We start from the raw sequence: 22,485 nt of genomic DNA on the forward strand, positions 1-22,485 counted from the left end.
GAATGCTTCAACGGCAGCGGCGTCATTTTGGTCCATGGCATGTGCACCGTTGTCCATTTCTTCAGTTTGGTCCATGGCGTGTACACCGTTGTATGCTTCTCCAGCTTCAGGTTGAGCCATGGCCTCTCCTTCAACTCCAGCTTCATCCGTGCCGTCAGCTGCGTCGTTGTAGATCTTGTCGTCATCGCCATCACCTGCGATGCCACTGAAATATTACACTTGGAAAGACGCACATGAAAACATAATCGAAACATAGAAATGGAAACCATGAGTACCTTCGTTGCCGGGGTCCCAAAGGAAATCATAGTCCAAATCTAGTACGCCTCCTTCAAATTCCTCAATTTCATCCCAATCAATAGGCTGATTCAAATCTAGACCGGACATTATGAGTAGAGGAGTAAGATGTGTGGTGTCCACTGTGAATAAGCATTCCCCTATTTATAGGAGAAACATACCGGAGGCACAGGCCATGGCGCCACATGTAAATCAATTTCCATTAGCGCCAATGAAAATTTGATACGCGCCAAGGGACTAAACAGGCACGCGCCAAGGAAGGAAATTTCCGTTACATGCGAGTGAAATTAGCGCGCGCCGTGCTGCAGTTTCATTGCCGCGCCAACGGGAAAGAAAATCCATCTGCATGCATGCAGCGCAGGGCAAGGGAATAGTCCGAGCCGTTGCTTTGGCGCGCGGAAGAGTGAATGGGCTTGCCGTTGATGCATGCACGCATATGCGACAGCTAATTAATTATACGCGGAGCCGAAGCATTCTCCTTGGAAGCCACAGCATTAAACTCGTTTATTGGTCTCGGTGAAAATGGAATGGCGCCCTGTATTCACGGACGGAGGGAGTATATTATTATGTGAAAAAGGAAAGACAGAGAGAGTTCTAGAGTTCCCAAAAGCTTTGTTGTTCTACATGGTGTCAGAGCCTGGCTGGGCGACGTCGGCGGCGACCGTCGCAGCGACTACGGCGTGGTGAGACCGTGCGAGCAGGCAAGAAAGGGCTCCTGCAGCACTGCTCGTGGGAACGGCGTGTGCGTGAGCAGGCAAAGAAGGGTCTTGGCGGAGCTGATTGGAATCGATGAGGGGAGCTTCCAAATCGAGCGATGGTGCTGCAGGAAGACATTGGTGAGTATTAGGAGCAACTCCTATAGTTCGAGGCGGAGTAGGCTGCTATGCAGTGAAGAAAGAGCAGCCACAAGTCTGATTTTCGAGTGTTCTGCTTCTGGGGAAGTTGGCCACGGCCCACGGCGGACGGTCGATCTGCAGGCAGCAGTCCTCAACGGTAGAAAGGCGCAACACAGGCTTGCTTGCTCTGCATCAGGAAGCAGGGAAGCTCGAGCCTCCATCAGGAAGAAGGGAAGCTCGAGCTGTGGATTGAAGGGATAGAAAGAGTGGTGTTTCTGGTGGTGGCTTGCTTGCTCAAGAGTAGACAGGGAGTCACTATGGTTGGGTACTGATTGGGAGTGGTAAGGAGGAGGATTGGAGCAGGGACTGAAGAAAGGCGCTGGTTTTGCTAATAGGAGAGAAATTTGGTGGCAGTTTACTGCTTGGCAGTGGTAGGACTGCAATCGAAGGTAATCCTGGGTGGATTTGGTGCTTCTTCTGATTTGGGAAAATAGAGGAGAGCACCGTGAGGGAGAAATTGTTGTCGACCTGTGAGGGAGCACCTCTGTGGATTTGATATTTCAGCAGCTGTGTTGGAGCATACTGTAGTTGTGCTGTTGCTAGCTAGTGGAGGTTTGAGTGCTTGAGGAAGAGGAGGTGCAGTGTGGTGATGCTCAAATTGAGTCCATATTGTACAAGATTTATGAGAGGTTGAAGGAGAAAAGAAAGGGGATTGGATTTGCTAGCTGGTGGAAGAGGTTAGAGAGAAGTTGCGGCTTGTGCTAAGCCACTGATTTACTGAGGGAACAAATTGATACTGCTACTACTGTGTAGAGTGATAGCAGCAACTAAGCAATGGCAGAAAGTGGAAGGATTGAGCAGATGTTTGAGAAGTTGGCTGACATCCTCACCGCTAAGGAACTTGTGAAGCTAGCTCAATTATTTTTGGCGAGGACTTCTGAACTAATGTCAGCTACAGAAGATTCAAATGGGAAGGAGAAGATGGAACAATTGCAAGGAAGCTCAAGGGGGAGCCAGTTTCCAAAGGAAAATAAAAAGGCGACTATGCTCGGCAATCTCATCAATCTTGCTCGTCCTGACAAAGGTACATCTTATGCAAATTGGATACTTGATTCAGGTGCATCTAGGCATTTCACGGGTGCATCTAGTGAGTTTGAATCATATAGTGCATATCCATCCACACATAGTGAGACTATTCAAACAGCTAATGGAACATGCCAACCTATTAAAGGTGTTGGTTCAGTAAAATGTTCTCCATCAATTACACTGTCATCGGTTTTGCATGTCTCCTCCTTTCCAGTTAACCTACTATCATTAAGTGCTTTAGTTGATCAAATGGACTGTCGGGTTTCTTTTGATCGGGAAAATTGCATCATTGAGGACAAGAAGACGGGAAAAGAACTTGGAATTGGCATCAGGTATGGTGGGCTATGGTTCCTAGACCAAAAGAAAGATGACAGGTTCTTGGGCGCTGCACTAACAGTAAGTATGAATGATGATGAAGCTAAAGTGATGCTCCAACATTGTCGATTAGGCCATTTATCATTTGATACTATGGTAAAAGTGGTCCCAGAGATGATGAGGAAGGTGGACAAGAGAAAGCTTGTGTGTGATGCATGTGAATATGGAAAGCATACGAGATCGACATATGTAAGCAGGGGTCTAAGGAGCTTATCTCCATTTATGCTTATTCACTTTGATGTGTGGACATGCCCTGTTACCTCTATTAGTGGAATGAAGTACTTTGTGACCTTTATTGATTGTTATTCATGTATGACCTGGATATATCTCATGAAACACAAGAGTGAAGTACTTCAATGCTTTCGGAATTTTTGCTCACTTGTTGGGAATCAATATTGATATGGAACAGAGTATGTGAACAATGAGTTTGGCAATTTTCTATCAGTTCATGGAATATTGCACCAGACAACATGTCCTGATACACCTCCACAAAATGGAGTAGCTGAAAGGAAAAATTGTCATATCTTGGAGATTGCACGTTCACTTATGTATACTATAAATGTGCCTAAGTTTCTATGGAGTGAGGCCGTGATGACAGCCGTATATTTGATTAATCGTGCACCTTCTAGATTGCTTGGATGGAAAACTCCTTATGAGATGTTACAAGGAGTGAATGTGTTTACTGTTCCACCGAAGCTATATGGGTGCACTTGCTTTGTCAGGGATCATAGGCCATCTGTGGGAAAGTTGGATCCACAAGCAATTAAGTGTATATTTGTGGGTTATTCATCAAGTCAAAAAGGGTATACTTGTTGGTGTCCTACAGAACGAAGGCTCTTTGTTAGTATGATGTGACATTTCGGGAATCTGAACCTTATTACGGGGAGAAGACTGATCTGAACTCCTTGTTTGAGCTTGGTGATCCAAGCATGAGTGTGGATGATCGAGAAGGAGTGGATGATATGGACATATTACAAGAGAAGGAAGACAATCAATCAAGGGCAACAAAAGCTATCAGCGGACTAATTCCAGTCTATCTGAATAATTCTAATGCGAATGAAAGGCAAGGAAATAGAAATATTGATAACATGGATGCAAGGTGAAAACTAGGCATTGTGCATGTTTATACTAGAAGAAAGAAAACTGCTGATGTGCAGTCTGTGGAGCAGCAAGTTGAGCAACCACAATTGGTGGAGCAGCAACCTTCTTCAGCTGGTGCTGTTGAAATTGGTGATGATGAGGTTGAGCAGTCTATTGAAACAGGGGGAGAAGAAGTCGACCTTTCCATTGGTTTGCCTATTGCTCTAAGAAAGGAAGCAAGGAGTACCGCTGGGAAACCTCTAGCAAGGTATGGCTTTGAGCACGACATAAGTAATTATGTCTCATATGAATCATTGTCTCCTGCATATAGAGCATTCCTTGCTTCATTACAATCTGCATATATTCCTAGAGATTGGAGAGAAGCAAAACAGGGTCCCAAGTGGCGTGAGGCCATGATGGAGGAGCTTAGAGCTCTTGAAAAGAATAAAACTTGGGACCTTGTGAAATTACCTGCAGGAAAGAAAGCTGTAAGCTGTAAATGGGTGTTCACTGTGAAGCAAACTCCTGATGGTAAGGTTGAAAGTTACAAAGCTTGACTTGTTGCAAGGGGTCATAGCCAAACATATGGCATTGATTATGATGAGACATTTGCCCCGGTGGCAAAGATGAGTACGGTGAGAACTTGTTGCAAGGGGTGGCCCTTGCATCAATTAGACGTAAAAAATGCTTTCTTGCATGGTGATCTCAAAGAGGAGGTGTACATGGAGGTTCCACCTGGTTATTCTAAGCCCGAGATGGTTGGAAAGGTATGTAGACTAAAGAAGTCTTTATTTGGCCTCAAGCAATCTCCACGGGCATGGTTTGATAGGTTTAGACGTGCCTTATGTGCAATGGGATACAAACAATGCAATGGAGATCATACCATATTTTATAAACATTTTGGGCGCAAGATCACTGTGTTGGCTGTATATGTGGATGATATCATTATTACTGGTGATGATGAAGCAGAGATCAAATGTCTCAAGGGGAATCTAAGTAGGGAGTTTGAGGTCAAGGACCTTGGTCAACTTAAATATTTTCTTGGTATTGAAATTGCACGAAATCCAAAGAGTATTGTTCTATCGCAAAGAAAGTATGTTATGGACTTACTTAGTGAAACTGGCATGCTTGGATGTCGTCCTGTATCAACACCGATTGATTCCAATCATAAGTTATGTGCTGAATCAGGTAACCCGGTGAACAAAGAAAGGTACAAGAGGCTTGTTGGACGATTGATATATTTATGTCATACAAGGCGTGACATTTCTTATGCTGTGAGTGTTGTGAGTAGATATATGCATGATCCTAGGAGTGGACATTTGGATGCGGTATATCGAATTTTACGCTATTTGAAGAGTTGTCCTGGAAAAGGACTTTGCTTCAGGGGTCATGGTCATTTGAATGTGGATGGTTATTGTGATGCCGATTGGGCTAGTTGCCCTGATGATAGAAGATCTACATCAGGATATTGTGCCTTTGTTGGGGGGAACTTGGTGTCTTGGAGGAGCAAGAAGCAAGCTGTTGTATGGCGTTCAACAGCGGAAGCAGAGTATAGAGCTATGTCTCTTGTTGTTTGTGAGATGTTGTGGATAAGGAGTCTCTTATCAGAGTTAAATGTACTAAGAAAAGGTGCTTCGAAGCTTTGGTGTGATAATAAGTCAGCTATCAACATTGCCAATAATCCAGTCCAACATGATAGAACTAAACATGTTGAGGTTGACCGTTTCTTTATCAAGGAGAAGATAGACGAGGGTACACTAGAGTTGAGTCATGTAATTTCGAGAGAACAATTAGCTGATTGTCTAACAAAGGGTTTGGGTGTAAAAGAGTGTGAGTTAGCGTGTAGCAAGATGGGGATGATAGATAGATATCACCCATCTTGAGGGGGAGTGTTGGGCTGTCTATAGTTTCCCATGGACCTAGAGCCCACTATGTTATGTAAATTATTATGTGAAAAAGGAAAGACAGAGAGAGTTCTAGAGTTCCCAAAAGATTTGTTGTTCTACATCCTTCAATGTATCCTTTGGCAGGACTTCAGTAATTCCATTCCCTTCTGTTATTGCTGATAGTCTGCAGTAAGATCGTCAGACGTACACCCATACTGTTTGGCACCAAACCTCTAATACATTTGGTGCCTACAGCAGTAACAATGGTATTCAATCTTATAGTAATAGAATATTATAAAAAGAAGGTCGTCAACTCTGAAAAAGTACCTCCTCAAACTGTCTAATGTTATAAAGTGTCACGCCAATGTTGTTGAGTGTAGATATTAAAAATTTGAGCTCCTCAAACATTAACCATGAGCTTGAAATGGCAAGGCAGACGAAGGATAGACTCTTCTGTATGAAAATAGAAGGCATTAACAGGTAATAGGGACAGTCCTAGAAAATTAATAACAGAAAGTAATTTAGCAGCCATTTTCCACAAACAGCATCCATACAGGACTATATTCAAGCAATTTTACCTGTGCAGATGTAATAAAAAGAGTTCTCAACATAAACACTTGCAGGCCAAAACCAGCGTTTTTGTTAGTGCACAAGCCGCAAAGGCGATCTGTAATGGCCTGTCAGTCTAAATTGATCAGGCTCAAACATAAATATTAAAAAAAGGCAACTATGCTACCTGAACAGCTTTGGTAGTATCAAAGGAAATTTTGATTGCTGAAACAAGGACATTCAGTAAGGTTCCACGATGTTCATGTAATCTCTCCTTGTCTCCTTCTGACATTTTTGCACAGCTGTTACAGCACAAAGAACAGCGTGTGAAAGAAGCGATAATTGCCAGTTCCAACAACAATACATCCATAATAACTGCAATAAGCATTATTCCCTAACTTCCTCACATGCATGAATTTATTACAGTGCCGATACTTCTTCCATACAAACCTACCTATAAGCTGTAAGGCTGGAATCAATGAACTGATTCAGTGCTGTTAAGACATAGGCTAAGTTTCCAGAAGAACATATTGTTTTTCCTTCAGAGAAGTTCTTCCAAACTGCATTTGTATGTTGCAATAGAATCTTGCAAACGAACTCTAAAGAATCCAAATATGCCATGAGAGATATATTATCATTTGACTGAGAATAAATGTGCTTCTTATTCGAATGACACCGGGTGCATCAATGAACTTTCCTTTGCAGAGCCATCTAGTGTAATGGATCTTCCATTGATAACATCAAAGAACTGTGCCAGAGTGCTAAGTGCTTCGTTTAAAGTTTTTATATACTTTTCATCATAGAGAAAATGTGCAGATACACAAAGGCGCTCATGACTTTCCATTTCCTGGGTACTGAAGTATAATCCAGTAGCATAAAGGAAAAGCACTGAGGCAGTAGGAGAGGAAACCTGAACATCGAAAGATATTGTGTTACATGAAACAATTCTAGAACTAGTATGGCATTCTTAATGAAAATTCAATGCCAATAAAACAATGCAGCATGTACCTCAGAGAAATAACCGCCTTGTTTATAGAGTAGTTCAGAAACGCCAAGACGTCCGTCCCTATTTACAGAAAGGAAGCACTGAGAAACATATGCCACAAATACAAGAAACTCATTTACAGCTTTTGGTAAGTCAGCCTCAAAAAAGTTGGCATTATGTTACAGCATGTAATGACGTCTTGATAGTAAAAGGCCCATTATGGAAAGGGAAAGACTACATGGAGTTGTTGGAGCACTTAATATATGAGGCGCATAGGCTAGAGCGATAGGTACACTAGAAATCTAATGTGAGACTAAGTTTTGTGTCTAGAAAATGACTTAGCTCATCAGACATTCAGAACTGCAAACAGATCTATTACTGAGACATAGATTATCTAAACAGAACCAAATTGTACGTAACTGGAAGATTCAATCTCAACAACAAATATAAGTAACTCATGCTCACAGTTAAGACTCGATGCTATATGAGTCTTAACAGAATAACATACTACTGAACAAGGTCAGCCTACATGTCAAAGCAAATTGTAATCCAGCATATATAAGATAAGATGGAAAGAAACAGTGTTTGGTAAGTTTGTTCGCTTGTTGAACAAAAATACATATAGAGACAGCCATTTTTTTCAAATTCAATATTGAAGAATGTTTCTCTATGTATGCGCGTCTGTAAAAGAACCTAACCCTACATATATTTGAAATGTTTTTTTTTTCTCGAACATAGAGGAGAGCTACGTGTATTTTTGTATTAAAGAGAGAAAGAACAGACCATTATAACCACAACCCCCATAGGTCCATTAGTATATAATTCTTTGCATTCAACATAATATACTATTATTAATATTGCTAGTCAAGATATGTTGGAGACCATGCTGGTGTACTAATGGACTTATACTTTTCATCAGAGTAAGTTGAGTAAAATCCATCTAGGAATACCATTTAAATGGTATCAGTAAACTAGATGGTAGAGAAATTACAACAGATTTCTGATAGGATTGATCTTAGCCAGGCCGGTCCAACGACCGGGGCTGGGCCCTGATCTTGCACTCTGATTGGGGGCACACAAACCAACCCATGGTTGGTGGCCCCCCGTCACGCATCGTTATAAAAGGAAGGTGAGGGCAGGGGCTCAGGACACGAGGTTCAAGATAGCCGCCACATCCCCACCATGGTCCTAACTCTACTGATCGAGGGAATGCTGACAACGATGGGAAGTGATACCACCTTTGAAGGGTCGAGATGGCGACTAGAGGGGGGGTGAATAGTCTTTTCTAAAACTTAATCGCGTCGGCTAACTGATACAAATACGGAATTAAAACTATCGGTCTAGCCAAGACTATACCCCACTATATATGTTCACTAGCACCTTGCAAAGATAACAATTATGCAACAAAGGTGCCGGGCTAGCTAGAGCTCACCTAACCAATTCTAGGAGCAAGGTTAGACAAACCTATGTCACTAGTACCTTAAGCAACAAGGGAGCTCCTACACATGCTAGTAAGCAAAAGCACAAAGCTAACTAAGCTCACTAGCAATGCTCAATAACAAGGCATCCAATGCCTAATTAGAGAGCACAAATATTTAGCTACACAAACTAAGCAATGTGACTAACAAGGTTACTAAAACCAAATTAGCCACGCAAGGGAGCTACTTCTATGCTACACAAGCAAGAAGGTAATTAGCAAGCTACACAAGCTATCTAATTACAAGAGTAACTACACAAGCTTAATATGTATAAAAGTAATTGCAAGCTTGTGTAATGGGGATGCAAACCAACGGGAAGAACAAGGTTGACACGATGATTTTTCTCCCGAGGTTCACGTGTTTGCCAACACGCTAGTCCCCGTTGTGTCGACCGCTCACTTGGTGGTTCAGCGGCTAATTAGCATCACCCGCTAAGCCCGCACGTCGGGCGCCGCAAGAACCTACCCCTTGAGTGAGGGTAGCTCAATGACACGCTTTACTAGAGTTGCTCTTCGCGGCTCCCGCGGGGCGAGCACAATGCCCCTCACAAGCACTTCTCCGGAGCGCCGCACAAGCTTCTTGCGTGCTTCGACGGAGACCACCACCAAGCCGTCTAAGAGGTGGCAACCTCCAAGAGTAACAAGCACCACCGGCTTGCAACTCGATCACCTAGTGTCACTCGATGCAACCTCACGATGCAATCGTACTAGAATCGCTCACTCACACAATCGAATGATCACTATCAAGTATGTGTGATGGAGGGCTCCCAAGCACTCACAAGCATGGACACTAAGTCCCTTGAGGTGCTCCACACCAGCCATGGCCGAGGGCCACTTCTATTTATAGCCTCAAGGGCTAAACTAGCCGTTACTCCTTCACTGGGCAACGGTCGGGCCGACCGGACGCTCTGGTCGTGTTGATCGGACGCTGGACCTCAGCGTCCGGTCGCCCGCAGACGACCACGTGTCCCGGTTCCAACAGTCATTTGACTTGACTGGACGCAGCAGCACTTAATTGACCGGACGTTGAACCCCCAGCGTCCGGTCGTTTCCAGTAAGCTCCCGAGCATGACCGGACGCGTCCGGTCGAACGTGATCGGACGCAGCCAGCGTCCGGTCACACTCCAGCTACTGCGTCACCGTACGTCAGCCTGACCGGACGCAGCCTTCCAGCGTCCGGTGCATTCAGATCCAGCGTCCGATCAGTTGACCGACGCCGGCATCTTCGCGACCAACTCGTTTTCACTTCTAACTTCTTCACCCTTGCACCAATGTGCTAATCACCAAGAATTTGCATCCGGCGCAATAGAAAATAGACATTCCATTTTCCCGAAAGCGCCGAATCACGCCTCGCAAGCTCGGCGAGAGGGAGAGAGGGACCCAAACCCATCTCACCCCTACAAACACCACCTCCTTTGTAAATGTGCCAACACCACCAAGTGTACACCACCATGTGTATGTGTGTTAGCATTTTCACAATCATTTCCCAAAGGATGTTAGCCACTCAACTTGCCACGCCACTCGATCCTAGCGACAATGCAAAGTTAGATCACTCGAGTGGCACTAGATGACCGATATGCAAACAAGTTTGCCCCTCTTGATAGTACGGCCATCTATCCTAAACCCGGTCATAAACTTCTCTACACACCTATGACCGGTGAAATGAAATGCCCTAGGTTATACCTTTGCCTTGCGCATTCCATTCCATCTCCTTCAATGTCGATGCAACACATGCACCAACATGATCAACAATGATATGATCCACTTCATATCATCACATGATCATATTGGTTCATCGATCTTGACTCTACTTGCTCTTCACCGTTGCCATCGTCCATCGGCGCCAAGTCTTGCTCAAGCTTCACTGCCACGCGGTCCATCACTCCAAAGCCTTCGACTTGCCCTTCACGCTTGCAAGCGGTCCATCAAGCCAAGTCTTGTCTTGATCTTCTCCACCTTGATCACATGACTCAATGTCATGTCTCATGTGCATTTAAGCTCCTTCATCATCACATGTGTGAGCTTTGCAACATCTCCAAGCCATTTTCACCTTCATGGCATATGTTGCTCACACACATGTACCTGTGGACTAATCACCTGTGTATCTCACATAAACACAATTAGTCCACCTAAGTTGTCACTCAATTACCAAAACCAAACAAGGACCTTTCAACCTTCGACACCCTCGTGGGCACGTTAGCTACCCCTACTCAGACACTCAAGACCACGTCGCTGCTACCTCGTTGGCGGCGTCATGGCCGTGACTGCGCTTGACAAGGTACATTAACAAGTTCTTTATCTAAATTTAGTTTAACCCGCTAGATCTGTACCTAGAGGTCCTATCAGTTTTAACATTGGTATCAGAGTTGTACAAGGGTGTAGATCTAGAGTTTGGGGTAGTAAATCGAGAAGAATTTAGAAGGAGATGACTTTTTCAGTTTCAAGTTTCAACCCAAACCCTAGAGGGAAAGCATCCAGGGGCCTACCTTGTTTCTCACCGGACGAACCAGCCGCAACTCGCCGGCCTGACCCACCACCGTCGCGTGGGAAGGAGACATCGCCGTCGTCGAGCGCGCGGGCTTAGGGCGCCGACGCGAGGTCACTCGACGGCGGTGCGCTCTCCCAACAGGGAGCGCGCACGAGCGAAGGGGCCTGTGGCGGTGCCACACTTCTCCAGTCACCACGGGAGGCCGTTCCTGCTGCTGTTGGTGCTTGGTGCGGCGTAGTGGGAGGAGGAGGAGGAAGCAAATGATCCAGGGTTAAGGGGGGTGGACAGCCGGTGCTTTTTGATCCACCGAAGATGTTGCTCGACCGTCGGATGGAGATCGATGGTGGAGGGCGACCGGGCTCATTTCGGCCCAGGCAGGGGAGTGTTTTCCCAGCCCAGGCCCAGGTTAGCCTGGAGCGCGTGTGCGTGCAGCGCGCGCTGATGGGCCGTGGGCCGATTCCTTGGCCGGACCACATTGCACAGTAGCAAAGTTTTTAAGTTTTCCTTTTTTAGAAGCATTTGTTTGAATGGGTTTTTAGTGAAATTTGGATGTTTAAATCTCTGCTCAATTTCCACCAACGTGATAAAATTTCCAGAGGGTAGGTGAGTACAATAAATGCTTCTGAACAAGAAGAATGTATTTTATTTTAACATTTCTGTTATGTTAATGTTTAATCCTCTAATTAAATTGGAACCAACGGAAAAATTTAATTAGAGGAGTAGTCATATTTGTTTAAGTTAAATTATGGTATTATTATTTTTCTTATCAACGTTGATGATAACAATATTATAATTTTATTTATGAGTTTAAGTTTGAAGTTTAAATCTCTAATAAATTTTGCACCAACGTGATCAATTTTTCAGACAATAGATAAGGACCAAGAAATGCTCCTAAACTAGTAGAATGTATTTTATTCTCATGTTTCCGCTGCAATGATATTGATTATCTTCTAATTAAATTCGAACCAACAGGAAAATCTAATTTTGAAGAATAATTATATGTTTTTCAAGTTAATTATGATATTGTTATTTTTCTATCCAACATTGACGATAACAATATTATAAGTTTATTCATGAGTTTTTTCATACATTAATTCTATTTCTGCTCAACGGTGATGTGGAATTAATGTAGAAAAATATTGTAGGAGTATTTATGATATTGCTATTTTTTAGGATTTCTCTCACTAAAGATTCTGTTGCTGATTAGTTTATTAATTTTCTGATTAAATTGGAACCAACGGGGAGATTTACTCGAAAAATGAAGTATAATTGAATGTTTTAGTCGTAATGACGAAGTTTTTGTTACCATAAATAGTAACATTCTCCATCATTATGATAAGAGTTGCAATGAGTCAGATGCATGTCTAATTCGACCAATGTTGGATTAAACATGTATGTTGCAGAGTATTCAAATTTATTTCTAAGTTTGATGTATTGAATGTTCAAACACTTCCTATGGCCTGAGAGCTAATTCTGGTATTCATGTCCCTTATAGGGAATTATCTCGCATGGCGGGAGAAGTTTGTGATGACTTATGTGTTTTTTCGTGTATCCCGCACAACAAGAGAAGTCTCAGGGATAGCCCTTATGCTATCCTAATATTGACCCTACATTTCTATTGTGTCATGGTCATTAAGCACTCAATGCGTTGCAGCCATAAGGGGAGCAATCCCAAAATCACACCATTGCTAAATCCTAAGAAGGTGGAGAGTCGGTTAATTGACTCTTTACAAACGTATGTGGGCACTATAATTGAGTAGCTCGTTGCGGAGTAATCTAGTAATGGTGGAATGCACATCTTTGAATGTATAATATGGCCACTAAGATGGAGTCATTAGACATGGATCGAAAGGAAAGGGAAAGATTAAGGCTTGGCAGGTTGAATCTATCAACTGAACTAAGCACATCAATTAGAAAATGAATTATTTGAATAACAATTCAAATCCTTCCTTGTATGATCATTTTGACATGAAATGAGTTTAAGGACAAAAGGAAGTTGCATACGAACCAAAACATAAGAAAACATGCGAGCATGACTTGCAGAAGTATTGCTAAGGACTTTGTTAAGTTCTCGAAGTGGAATGAGGAAAGTGTACTCCCATACGAATTAAAAAAATAACTTTGTTTGCTTGACATAGTCATGTGAATGAAGTAAGACATAAATATCTCCTCGTTCACAAGAGTTCTAAATGGTTTTCAAAATTATGGTAGAAAGAATATGCCATATTTCGAGGGGGAGAATTGTGAGATCAATTAAGAGTGAGATAAAGATCAATTAAGAAAGATAAGATAAAGATCAATTAAGAAAGATACTCTCTATTAAGAGTGAGATAAAGATTAATTAAGATGAATGTGACCGTCGGAGGAGTACAACGGTCACAATAATGATACCCCTAAGCAGAGAAATAGCTAAATTCCTAGACCTTTTACCGTTCCAATAGAAAGATAGCGTAGTCAGCCAGAACTCATACTAGACGAGTCTCAAAGATATTAAGGTGGTGCTTAAAGCGTCATATGAGGTTTTAACAGATTAAACCTGTAGGGGACCGTGACGCCTAAGAGAGGGGTGAATTAGGCAACTTAAAAGTCTAACTCTAAACTATGGCCTCTTTTTCTAACCCTAGCAAAACCTATGCAATAGATAACCTATCTAAATGTGCAACTATGATTTTGCTAGTGTGTTGTTATCTCTACCATAAAAGGAGTAATACAATCAATATAAATGTGGAAGCTAAAGAGCAAGGTAGAGACATGCAAACTTCCATCGACGACTCCAGTATTTTTTCCGAGGTATCAAGAAGCACGCAAGCTTTCCCCTAGTCCTCGTTGGAGCCCCTCACAAGGAATCCCTCACAAGAGCCAAGCTCCCGGTCGGGTAACTCCGTGGATAGCCTCATGCTTTCCCTACGTGTAAGTGGGTCTCCGACGTGCCTTCCCGCAAGCCTCTCCCGGATGCTCCCCGCCGTCTTTACTATCAAGTTTTCGGCCAAAACACCACGGCCCTTGTTCCCACTGGTACACGGTGGCGGCCACACCACAACCACGGTTGGTGTGATCTCGCAAGACTACAAGCCCCTCCGATGTACAACAATGGTGCGCGCACGCACCGAGTGGTAAGAGGTATGCAAACCTCACTAAACACTAGGTCTAAACCTAGAGCAAGCGCATAAACGGTGGTCTAATCAACCTAAGCACTTCACAAAGCACCTACGCTAATCACCGAATGAAAACACTAAGCACTATGCAAGTGGAGATCGCTAAAATGGTGTATCAACACCCTTGATATGTTTCCTCAGCTCCACACACTTCATTTGGCCGGTTGGGGGTTGTATTTATAAGCCCCACTGAGAAAGTAGTTGTTGGGGATGAAATCTCACTTTTCTGCTACAGACCGAACGCTGATCACGTCCTGACCGGACGCGTCCGATCATCTTGACTGTTAGAGCTACGATCAACTGATCGGACTCTGCCAGCGTCCGGTCATATGCCATCGGACACGTCCGGTCGCAATTTCGCCACTGTAGAACCTTTTTGTACTCGATCGAATGATGTTGTCCTCTGTCCGATCGATTTGCTGCCAGCGTCCGGTCCAACGTCCAGTTGCTGCTGCTGACGCCTGTTGCCGAGCCTCTTGATCGGAGCATCCGGTTGCTTTCCGCCAGCGTCCGGTCACCTCTGTGAGCTCATTTCTTCGTGATCTTACGTACGGCTTGGTTCCTATCTTCGTGCTTGGACTTTACTTGATATCTTGGGTCTTCTCTTATGCTCCTAGGGTCTTGCTTATGGTGTTGATCATCGAATCATCACGTCGCTTTCGTACAAGTCACGTCTTGCATCATACTGAACTACAAAACAATCACTTGCAAATTCATTAGTCTAATTTGGTTGTGTTGGTCATCAAACACTAAAATCCAAAGTAAATGGGCCTAGGGTCCATTTTCCTTACAATCTCCCCCTTTTTGGTGATTGATGGCAACACGATCAAAGCAAGCAAATAATAAAAATTTGGAATTTAAAAACTATCTACTTGCTAGGATGCAATACAAGGGGCAAGGTTATATGATGCTAAAAGATACTACTTGTAAGACTAGAAGATACCATTTGAACACTTATCTTGCCCTTGCTAAAATCCCCATGTGGTATTATGGATTTAAGCCACAAATTCTCCTCATTACATAGGCTAATCCATAATCCACTATCCTCTATTTCTCGGACCATTACCACTTGTAGACATCACTTATAGACCATTACCACTTGTAAATTATTATGATCTAGCTTTTGGTCCTACAAATTAGTGCTTGCTTTTGGTCCTCCAAATTCTCCCCCTTTGGAATCAAACACCGAAAAGGAAGACATTAGTAGTACAAGAGAGGGTCAAACTTTGTGATTCTTTGTATGTAGAGTGAAATAGGTCACAAAATTTGACTCTCATATTATATTGATTAAGCTCCCCCTAAATATATGCATACAATTGTAGAAGGCAAAGCATATGCATAATTGGTAAATTATTGCTCAAGGAAATTTAATCTATAAAATGCATGGAGAAAGCATATAAATATCAAAAATGAAATCAACATGATGATATCGATTTAGAAATACCACATGTGGAAACCAATTTGATTTCTACCACTTGAAATAGGTGGTGGATATTTGAAGTATGATGCTTAACTCTGGGGACTCCATTTTCCTTGCAATGAGACTACTACACACATGATAAGCTTGAAAAATGTGTTAGTCTCAAAGTATCCAACTTGTAGACTAACCTCCCCTAAATTTGTGCACATAAGTATGAAATACTTATAGGAAACATGCACATTGATTTTAGAATTAAAAATACCACTTGAAAGATGACATCACGTGAATGTGAGAGTCATTTTCGAAGGTGATATTCGGAGAAATTATCTACAATTTAGACTTTAGCACATATTAGATGAACAATTGTAAGGCAAGCTATGTGTCATGCTCCTAAACAATTTTAAACCATGTAGGTTTGCTCTAAGGGTTAAGAATAAAACCGAGCAAGCCTACCATAAGATATACCTAGTGTATGCATGACAAAAGATATAAGTATGCAAATACAAACATAGGTATAAAAAGTAACTAGATGCTTAAAGATACCAATTTGTAAGAAATACCACTTATAAGAAATGCAAATTGATACTACTTGAAGGAAATTGAATCTAGTTACCTAATCATGGGAAGGGGAATTTGGGTCCATAGTATTCACTAACCTACTTGACAATGATTTTGTCCATCATGATGCACCCTATTAAATGCACTCATACTTTGCCAAGTCTCCAAATTTCCCATAATTCATTGGACTTCTCACTTCCCTTTCGGGATCCAAACATTTTTGTTGCTCTTCATGTTGGAAATGATCTCCTTTGGCACCCAAAAGCGTTTGACCCCATTGTTGGCTTGCTTGTTCACCTTGATGGCCACCACCTTGTCATATTTCTTCTTCTTCAAGAGATAAGGTGTGGAGGCCTTTTTGTCCACCTTGTTGGTGTAGGTGTTGGAGAGCTTGCTTGTTTGCTTTTTCTCTTTCTTCTTTGCTCCTCCCCCATTCTTCACCTTGCACTCATAGGACTTGTGACCTTCCTTGTGGCACACATAACAAACCATGAGTTGTCCTTCATCAAGCTTCTTCACTTCCTTGATGGTGTTATCTTGATGAAGTTGGGCATGCTTTGTCTTGCCTTTTACTTGAGTCAAGTCCTTGGTGAGGCGAGCTACTTCTTGCTTGAGTTGCTCATTCTCCTTTGCAACCTCTTGTGTGCATGTATCTACAACTTTCTCAACACAAACTTGGTTGCACAAAGATGATTCTAAACATAAATCATTACAAAAAGTAGAGGCATCCTTTTTAGACATATTAAAGATAGAACTTTTGTTTTTAGATACCTTGGTAGGGGTTGTACTAACGGCTTCAAGATTAGCAACTTTATTAGTTAGCTCATCATAATGTTTGCATACGGTTTCTATTTTAGCAAGCAAACATTTATAAGCATCTTGTGAGCTAGCTAACTTTTCTTTTAATTTTGCATTTTTCTTTACAAGTTGCTCATTATTGAGTGTGCATGCATTTGTTTTTGCACTAGCCTCAAGTTGCTCAATTTTAATAGATAGTTCAACATTGAGATTAGCAAAGTTCTCATATTGTTCAAGCAAAGTTTTATATGCTTCTTGTGAACTATCTAGCTTTTCTTTTAATTTTTCGAGCTTCTTTTGTTGACTAGTGCAAACTTTAGCATAATTAAGATTTTGTTACACAATTTCAACATAAGAAGGCATTTCATCATCACTATCACTCTTACTAGAGGATGAGCTTTCGTTACCTCGTGCCATAAGGCACATATGAGAAGAGCTTGATGATGATTGCTTGTGCCCTCGCCTCTTGTGATGGTGTTCTTCTTCACTTGAAGAATCATCCCATGACCTTATTGATGTGAGAGCTTGGTTCTTGCATGCCTTCTTCTTTGTCTTAGGTGTAGGCTTGTTTGGACAACTTTCACAAAGTGCCCCAACTCACCGTATCCATAGCATCCTCTCTTTCTTTGCTCATTTCTTTGATTGGTAAAAATGAGATCTTGGATTTGAATGGGCACACCCTTGACATTTAGCCTTTGGATCGTCTTCTCCACCTTGTTGATTAGTTTGATTGATTCTTCATCAAGGTCGGAGGTGGAGGAGGAAGATTGATCATCTTCACTTGAATCTTCATCATCATCATCATCGTCGTCCTCATCTTCTTCGTCTTCACTTGAGGAGCTTGAGCTTGAGCTTGTCTCAACTTGTTTGTCCTTCATCTTCTTTTTCTCACTACATGCGAGAGCTTTGCCTTTGCTTGATGAAGAGGCTTCATCTTGACCCATCTTACATGACATTTCAAATGCCACTAACTTGCCGGTGACTATGCCCGGGGTCATGGTGCTCAAGTTCTCCATGTTGTGAAGGATGGTGATTATGCTTGCATATTTCTTTTGTGGTAGCACGAAGATGATCTTCCTCACGATGTCCGTATCATCTAGCTTTGTTAATCCTATTGAATGGAGCTCATTGATAATTAGATTCAAACAAAAATACATATCACGAACAAGCTCATCATCATTCATTATAAAGAAATCATAATTTTGTTTAGCTAGACAATGTTTTTGCTCATGGACATTAGATGTGCCGTCATGGAGCTCTTGGAGTTTTTACCAAATTTCATGTGCCGTATTTAAAATGAACACTTGGTTAAACACATCCATGCTAAAAGATTCAAACAAGCAATTCTTAGCTCTAGCATTGAAATGTATTTCCTTTTCTTTACTTTTTGTGAGTTTATTAGGATTCTTAAGGGGTTTCATCCCATCATGAGTGACTCTCCAAACTCCTAAATCAACCGCCTCAAGGTAGCAAGCCATTCTAGCTTTATAATAGAGAAAGTACCGTCAAAGTACGGAGGCCTAGAGATATCCATCCATAAACTCTAAAAAGTGTCGGCTCAATGACGGTTAAGCCAAAAGTCCAAATTGAGCCAACTGGCTCTGATACCACTTGTAGGGGACCGTGACACCTAAGAAGAGGGTGAATTAGGCAACTTAAAAGTCTAACTCTAAACTATAGCCTCTTTTTCTAACCCTAGCAAAACCTATACAATAGATAACCTATCTAAATGTGCAACTATGGTTTTGCTAGTGTGTTGCTATTTCTACCGTAAAATGAGTAATACAATCAATATAAATGCGGAAGCTAAAGAGCAAGGTCGAGATATGCAAACTCTCGTCGACGACTCTGGTATTTTTACTAAGATTTCGAGAAGCACGCAAGCTTCCCCCTAGTCCTCGTTGGAGCCCCTCGCAAGGAATCCCTCGCAAGGGCCAAGCTTCCGGTCGGGTAACTCCGTAGATAGCCTCGGGCCTTCCCCACACGCAAGTGGGTCTCCAACGTGCCTTCCGGCAAGCCTCTCCCGGATGCTTCCCGCCGTCTTCACTATCAAGCTTCTGGTCAAAATGCCACGGGCCTTGTTCCCTCTGGTATACGGTGACGGCCACACCACAACCGCGGTTGATGTGATCTCATAAGACTACAAGCCCCTCCGATGTACAACAATGATGCGCGCACGCACCGAGTGGTAAGAGGTATGCAAACCTCACTAAGCACTAGGCCTAAACCTAGAGCAAGCGTATAAGCGGTGGTCTAATCAACCTAAGCACTTTGCAAAGCACCTATGCTAATCACCTAATGAAACACTAAGCACTATGCAAGTGGAGATCACTAAAATGGTGTATCAACACTCTTGATATGTTTCCTTAGCTCCACACACTTCATTTGGCCAGTTAGGGGTTATATTTATAAGCCCCACTAAGAAATTAGTCGTTGGGGACAAAATCCTGCTTTTCTGCTACTGACCGAACGCTGATCAAGTCTTGACCGGACGCGTCTTATCGTCTCAACCGTTAGAGCTACGATCAACTGATCGGACGCTGCCAGCGTCCAGTCATATGCCACCGGACGTGTCCGGTCGTAATTTCGCCGCTCTGAAACCTTTCTGTACTCGATCGGATGCTGTTGTCCTGCGTCCGGTCGATTTACCGCCAATGTCTGGTCCAGCGTCTGGTCGCTGCTGCTGACGCCTGTTGCCGAGCCTCTTGATTAGAGCATTCAATTGCTTTTCGCCAGCGTCCGGTCACCTCTATGAGCTCGTTTCTTCACGATCTTGCATATGGCTTGGTTCCTATCTTCGTGCTTGGACTTTGCTTGATATCTTGGGTCTTCTCTTGTGCTACTAGGGTCTTGCTTATGGTGTTGATCATTGGATCATCACGTCGCCTTCGTCCAAGTCACGTCTTGTATCCTATTGAACTATAAAATAATCACTTGCAAATTCATTAGTCCAATTTGGTTGTGTTGGTCATCAAACACCAAAATCCAAAGTAAATAGACCTACGGTCCATTTTCCTTACAAAACCCAAATAAGAAATTTAAAGATACACTATCTTTATAGAAGATGGGGTAATCTGAGAGAGCATGATATGTAGAGACCTAAGACTTGAAGAGAAGTGGGACTACGCGTCCACTCCAGTGATTCAAGAGCAACAAATTTCTTAATACCTGTTGATGATGTATGGCTTATACCACACTTGTTGTTAGCTCTTCAAAGAAGATAAATAATGTAAACAAGGATCTTATTATACAGGAGCCTATAGAGTCAATTGACTCTTGGTTATGAAGAGCTACAACAGTCCCATATGAATGAAGTGCCAGTAGCTGAGGCCTTGGAAGGTCTCAAAAAATTAGAAAATCAGCTATTTCTGATGACTATGAAGTCTATGTTAGTAAATAAATTCAAATGGAGTGTGATTCCACCTTATTTAAAGAAGCCATGAGAAGCATTCACTCGTCTAAATGGCAAGAAGCTATGGAAGATGAAATGAAATCGATGAATACCAACGATGTTTAGGACCTAGAATAATTTTCTAATGGAGTCAAAACAGTAAGCTGTAAATGGGTCTACAAGACAAAATGTGACTCCAAAGGGAATGTGGAAAGATATAAAGCATGACTTATAGTAAAAGGCTTTACGTAAAGAGAAGGAATAGATTACAATGAGAGTTTTTTCTCCAGTCTCATGTAAGGATTCCTTTAGAATCATAAAGCGTTAGTGGCACATTACAATTTAGATTTACATCAAATGGATATAAAGATGGCATTCCTCAATGGGGATTTATATTAAAACATTTACATGGTACAACCCAAAGGTTTTATCATGGAAGAAAAAGAACGTATGGGATGCCTCCTACAAAAATCCATTTATGGATTAAAACAAGTCTCTAGACAGTAGTATTTAAAGTTGATAAAACAATAAGAAAGTTTGGGTTTAAAGAGAATGAAAAGGATAATAGCATTTATGCAAAGTTCAAGAATGGAAAATTCATTTTCCACATCCTATGTATAGATGACATCCTACTCGCTAATAGTGATGTTAATCTGATATAGGAGAAGAATAAGTTCTTGTCTCCAAGTTTCAATATGAATGATCTCGGTGAAGCGTCATTCGTTCTAGCAATTAAAATTCACTGAGATAGAAGAAAAATGAATATTAGGACTATCATAAAGGCATACTTAAAAAAGATTCTAAAGAAATAAAGTATGCATGCGAGTAAAACTACGTCTGCTCCTATAGTAAAGGGTAATAGATTTGGGAACTTTTAGTATTCCAGGAACCAATATGAGATCAATCAAATGAACATGGTTTCATATGCTTCAGCTGTTGGAAGCTTTATGAGTGCACAAGTAAGAATTTACCCTGACGTAGTTCACATATCTAGGATATTTTGGCAAAAGTCTAGTCTAGATATAGATCACTGGAATAGAATTAAGAATGTCTTGCAATTTTGCAAAGTATTAAAGGCCTCATGCTGAGTAAGGAAGAACAAGTACTCTCAAATAATTGTGGGTATAAATGTTAAACTTTGGCAAGATGTGTAGAGAAATCCACAGTAGTTACTAACACTCGCAGTTAGAGTTTTATTATGGAAAAGCTCCAAAGAAACAGTTGTGGTATTATCAATAATGCATACCCATAGTATAGCTTATTATGAGGCTTGAGGAACAGGCAAAAGTGGTTAAGGGAATTTATACCTAAAATTAACAATGGTAGACAACAGCAATGACCATTTAAAGTAATTCACTCCTATGACAACAGATCAAGTGCGCTGCCAAACACATTGCCATTAAGTTGTATGTTATAAAGGAGAAAATCCAAAATCATTTTGAAAGCATTTGAGCAAATAAGTGCCAAGCAAGTACTTACGAATCCACTTATCAAAGGCTTACCACCTAGTACATTTAGAGAACACACAGTTAACATGGGTTTACGGGAAAGTTTATGATTTCTAGATACTAAGGGTCTAGAATAATTTAAAGATCTGTTTCAAAATAGGAAAGTGTATTGTAGTTGTTAATCTAACGGTATTAACTGTCATGATGAGGCACGCTCTATACACTGATCTATAACGAAATAGGTACCGAGTTAAGTGTTAAGTTTAAATCTAAAGTTCAAGAAATAAGGTGAGATTGAGGGGGAGATTGTTAGGATTGATCTCAGCCAGCCCGGTCCAACGACCGGGGCTAGGCCCTGATCTTGCGCTCTGATCGGGGGCGCACAAACCACCTCATAGTTGGTGGGCCCCCATCGCGCAGCGTTATAAAATGAAGGTGGAGGCCAGGGCTCAGGATACGAGATTTATGGTAGCCACCACAACCCCACCATGGTCCTAACCCTACCGATCAAGGAAACGCTAAAAGCGACGGGAAGTGCTACCACCTTCGACACCCTCGCGGGGGCGTCAGCTACCCCAGCCACGTCGCTGCTACCTCGTTGGCGGCGCCATGGCCACGACTGCGCTTGACAAGGTATATTAGCAAGTTCTCTATCTAAG

The 22,485-nt window shown here is 42.0% G+C and overlaps 1 protein-coding gene and 1 pseudogene across 1 annotated transcript; one reads left to right on the top strand and one right to left on the bottom strand.

The window, feature by feature from the left end:
- LOC136526549 (separase-like) overlaps window positions 1-22,485 on the bottom strand; it is a 32,590-nt pseudogene that overhangs the window by 7,744 nt on the left and 2,361 nt on the right.
- Window positions 4,298-5,554, top strand: LOC136528388 (uncharacterized mitochondrial protein AtMg00810-like). The gene has a single exon (XM_066521345.1). The coding sequence runs from the start codon at window positions 4,298-4,300 to the stop codon at window positions 5,552-5,554; it is 1,257 nt and encodes a 418-aa protein (XP_066377442.1).

Source organism: Miscanthus floridulus, chromosome 19 (assembly GCF_019320115.1).
Source record: "Miscanthus floridulus cultivar M001 chromosome 19, ASM1932011v1, whole genome shotgun sequence".
Classification (NCBI taxonomy): Eukaryota; Viridiplantae; Streptophyta; class Magnoliopsida; order Poales; family Poaceae; genus Miscanthus; species Miscanthus floridulus.

Coding starts and splice junctions, on each gene's coding strand:
- LOC136528388 (XM_066521345.1), top strand. CDS start 4,298: ATGAGTACGGTGAGAACTTGTTGCAAGGGGTGGCCCTTGCATCAATTA.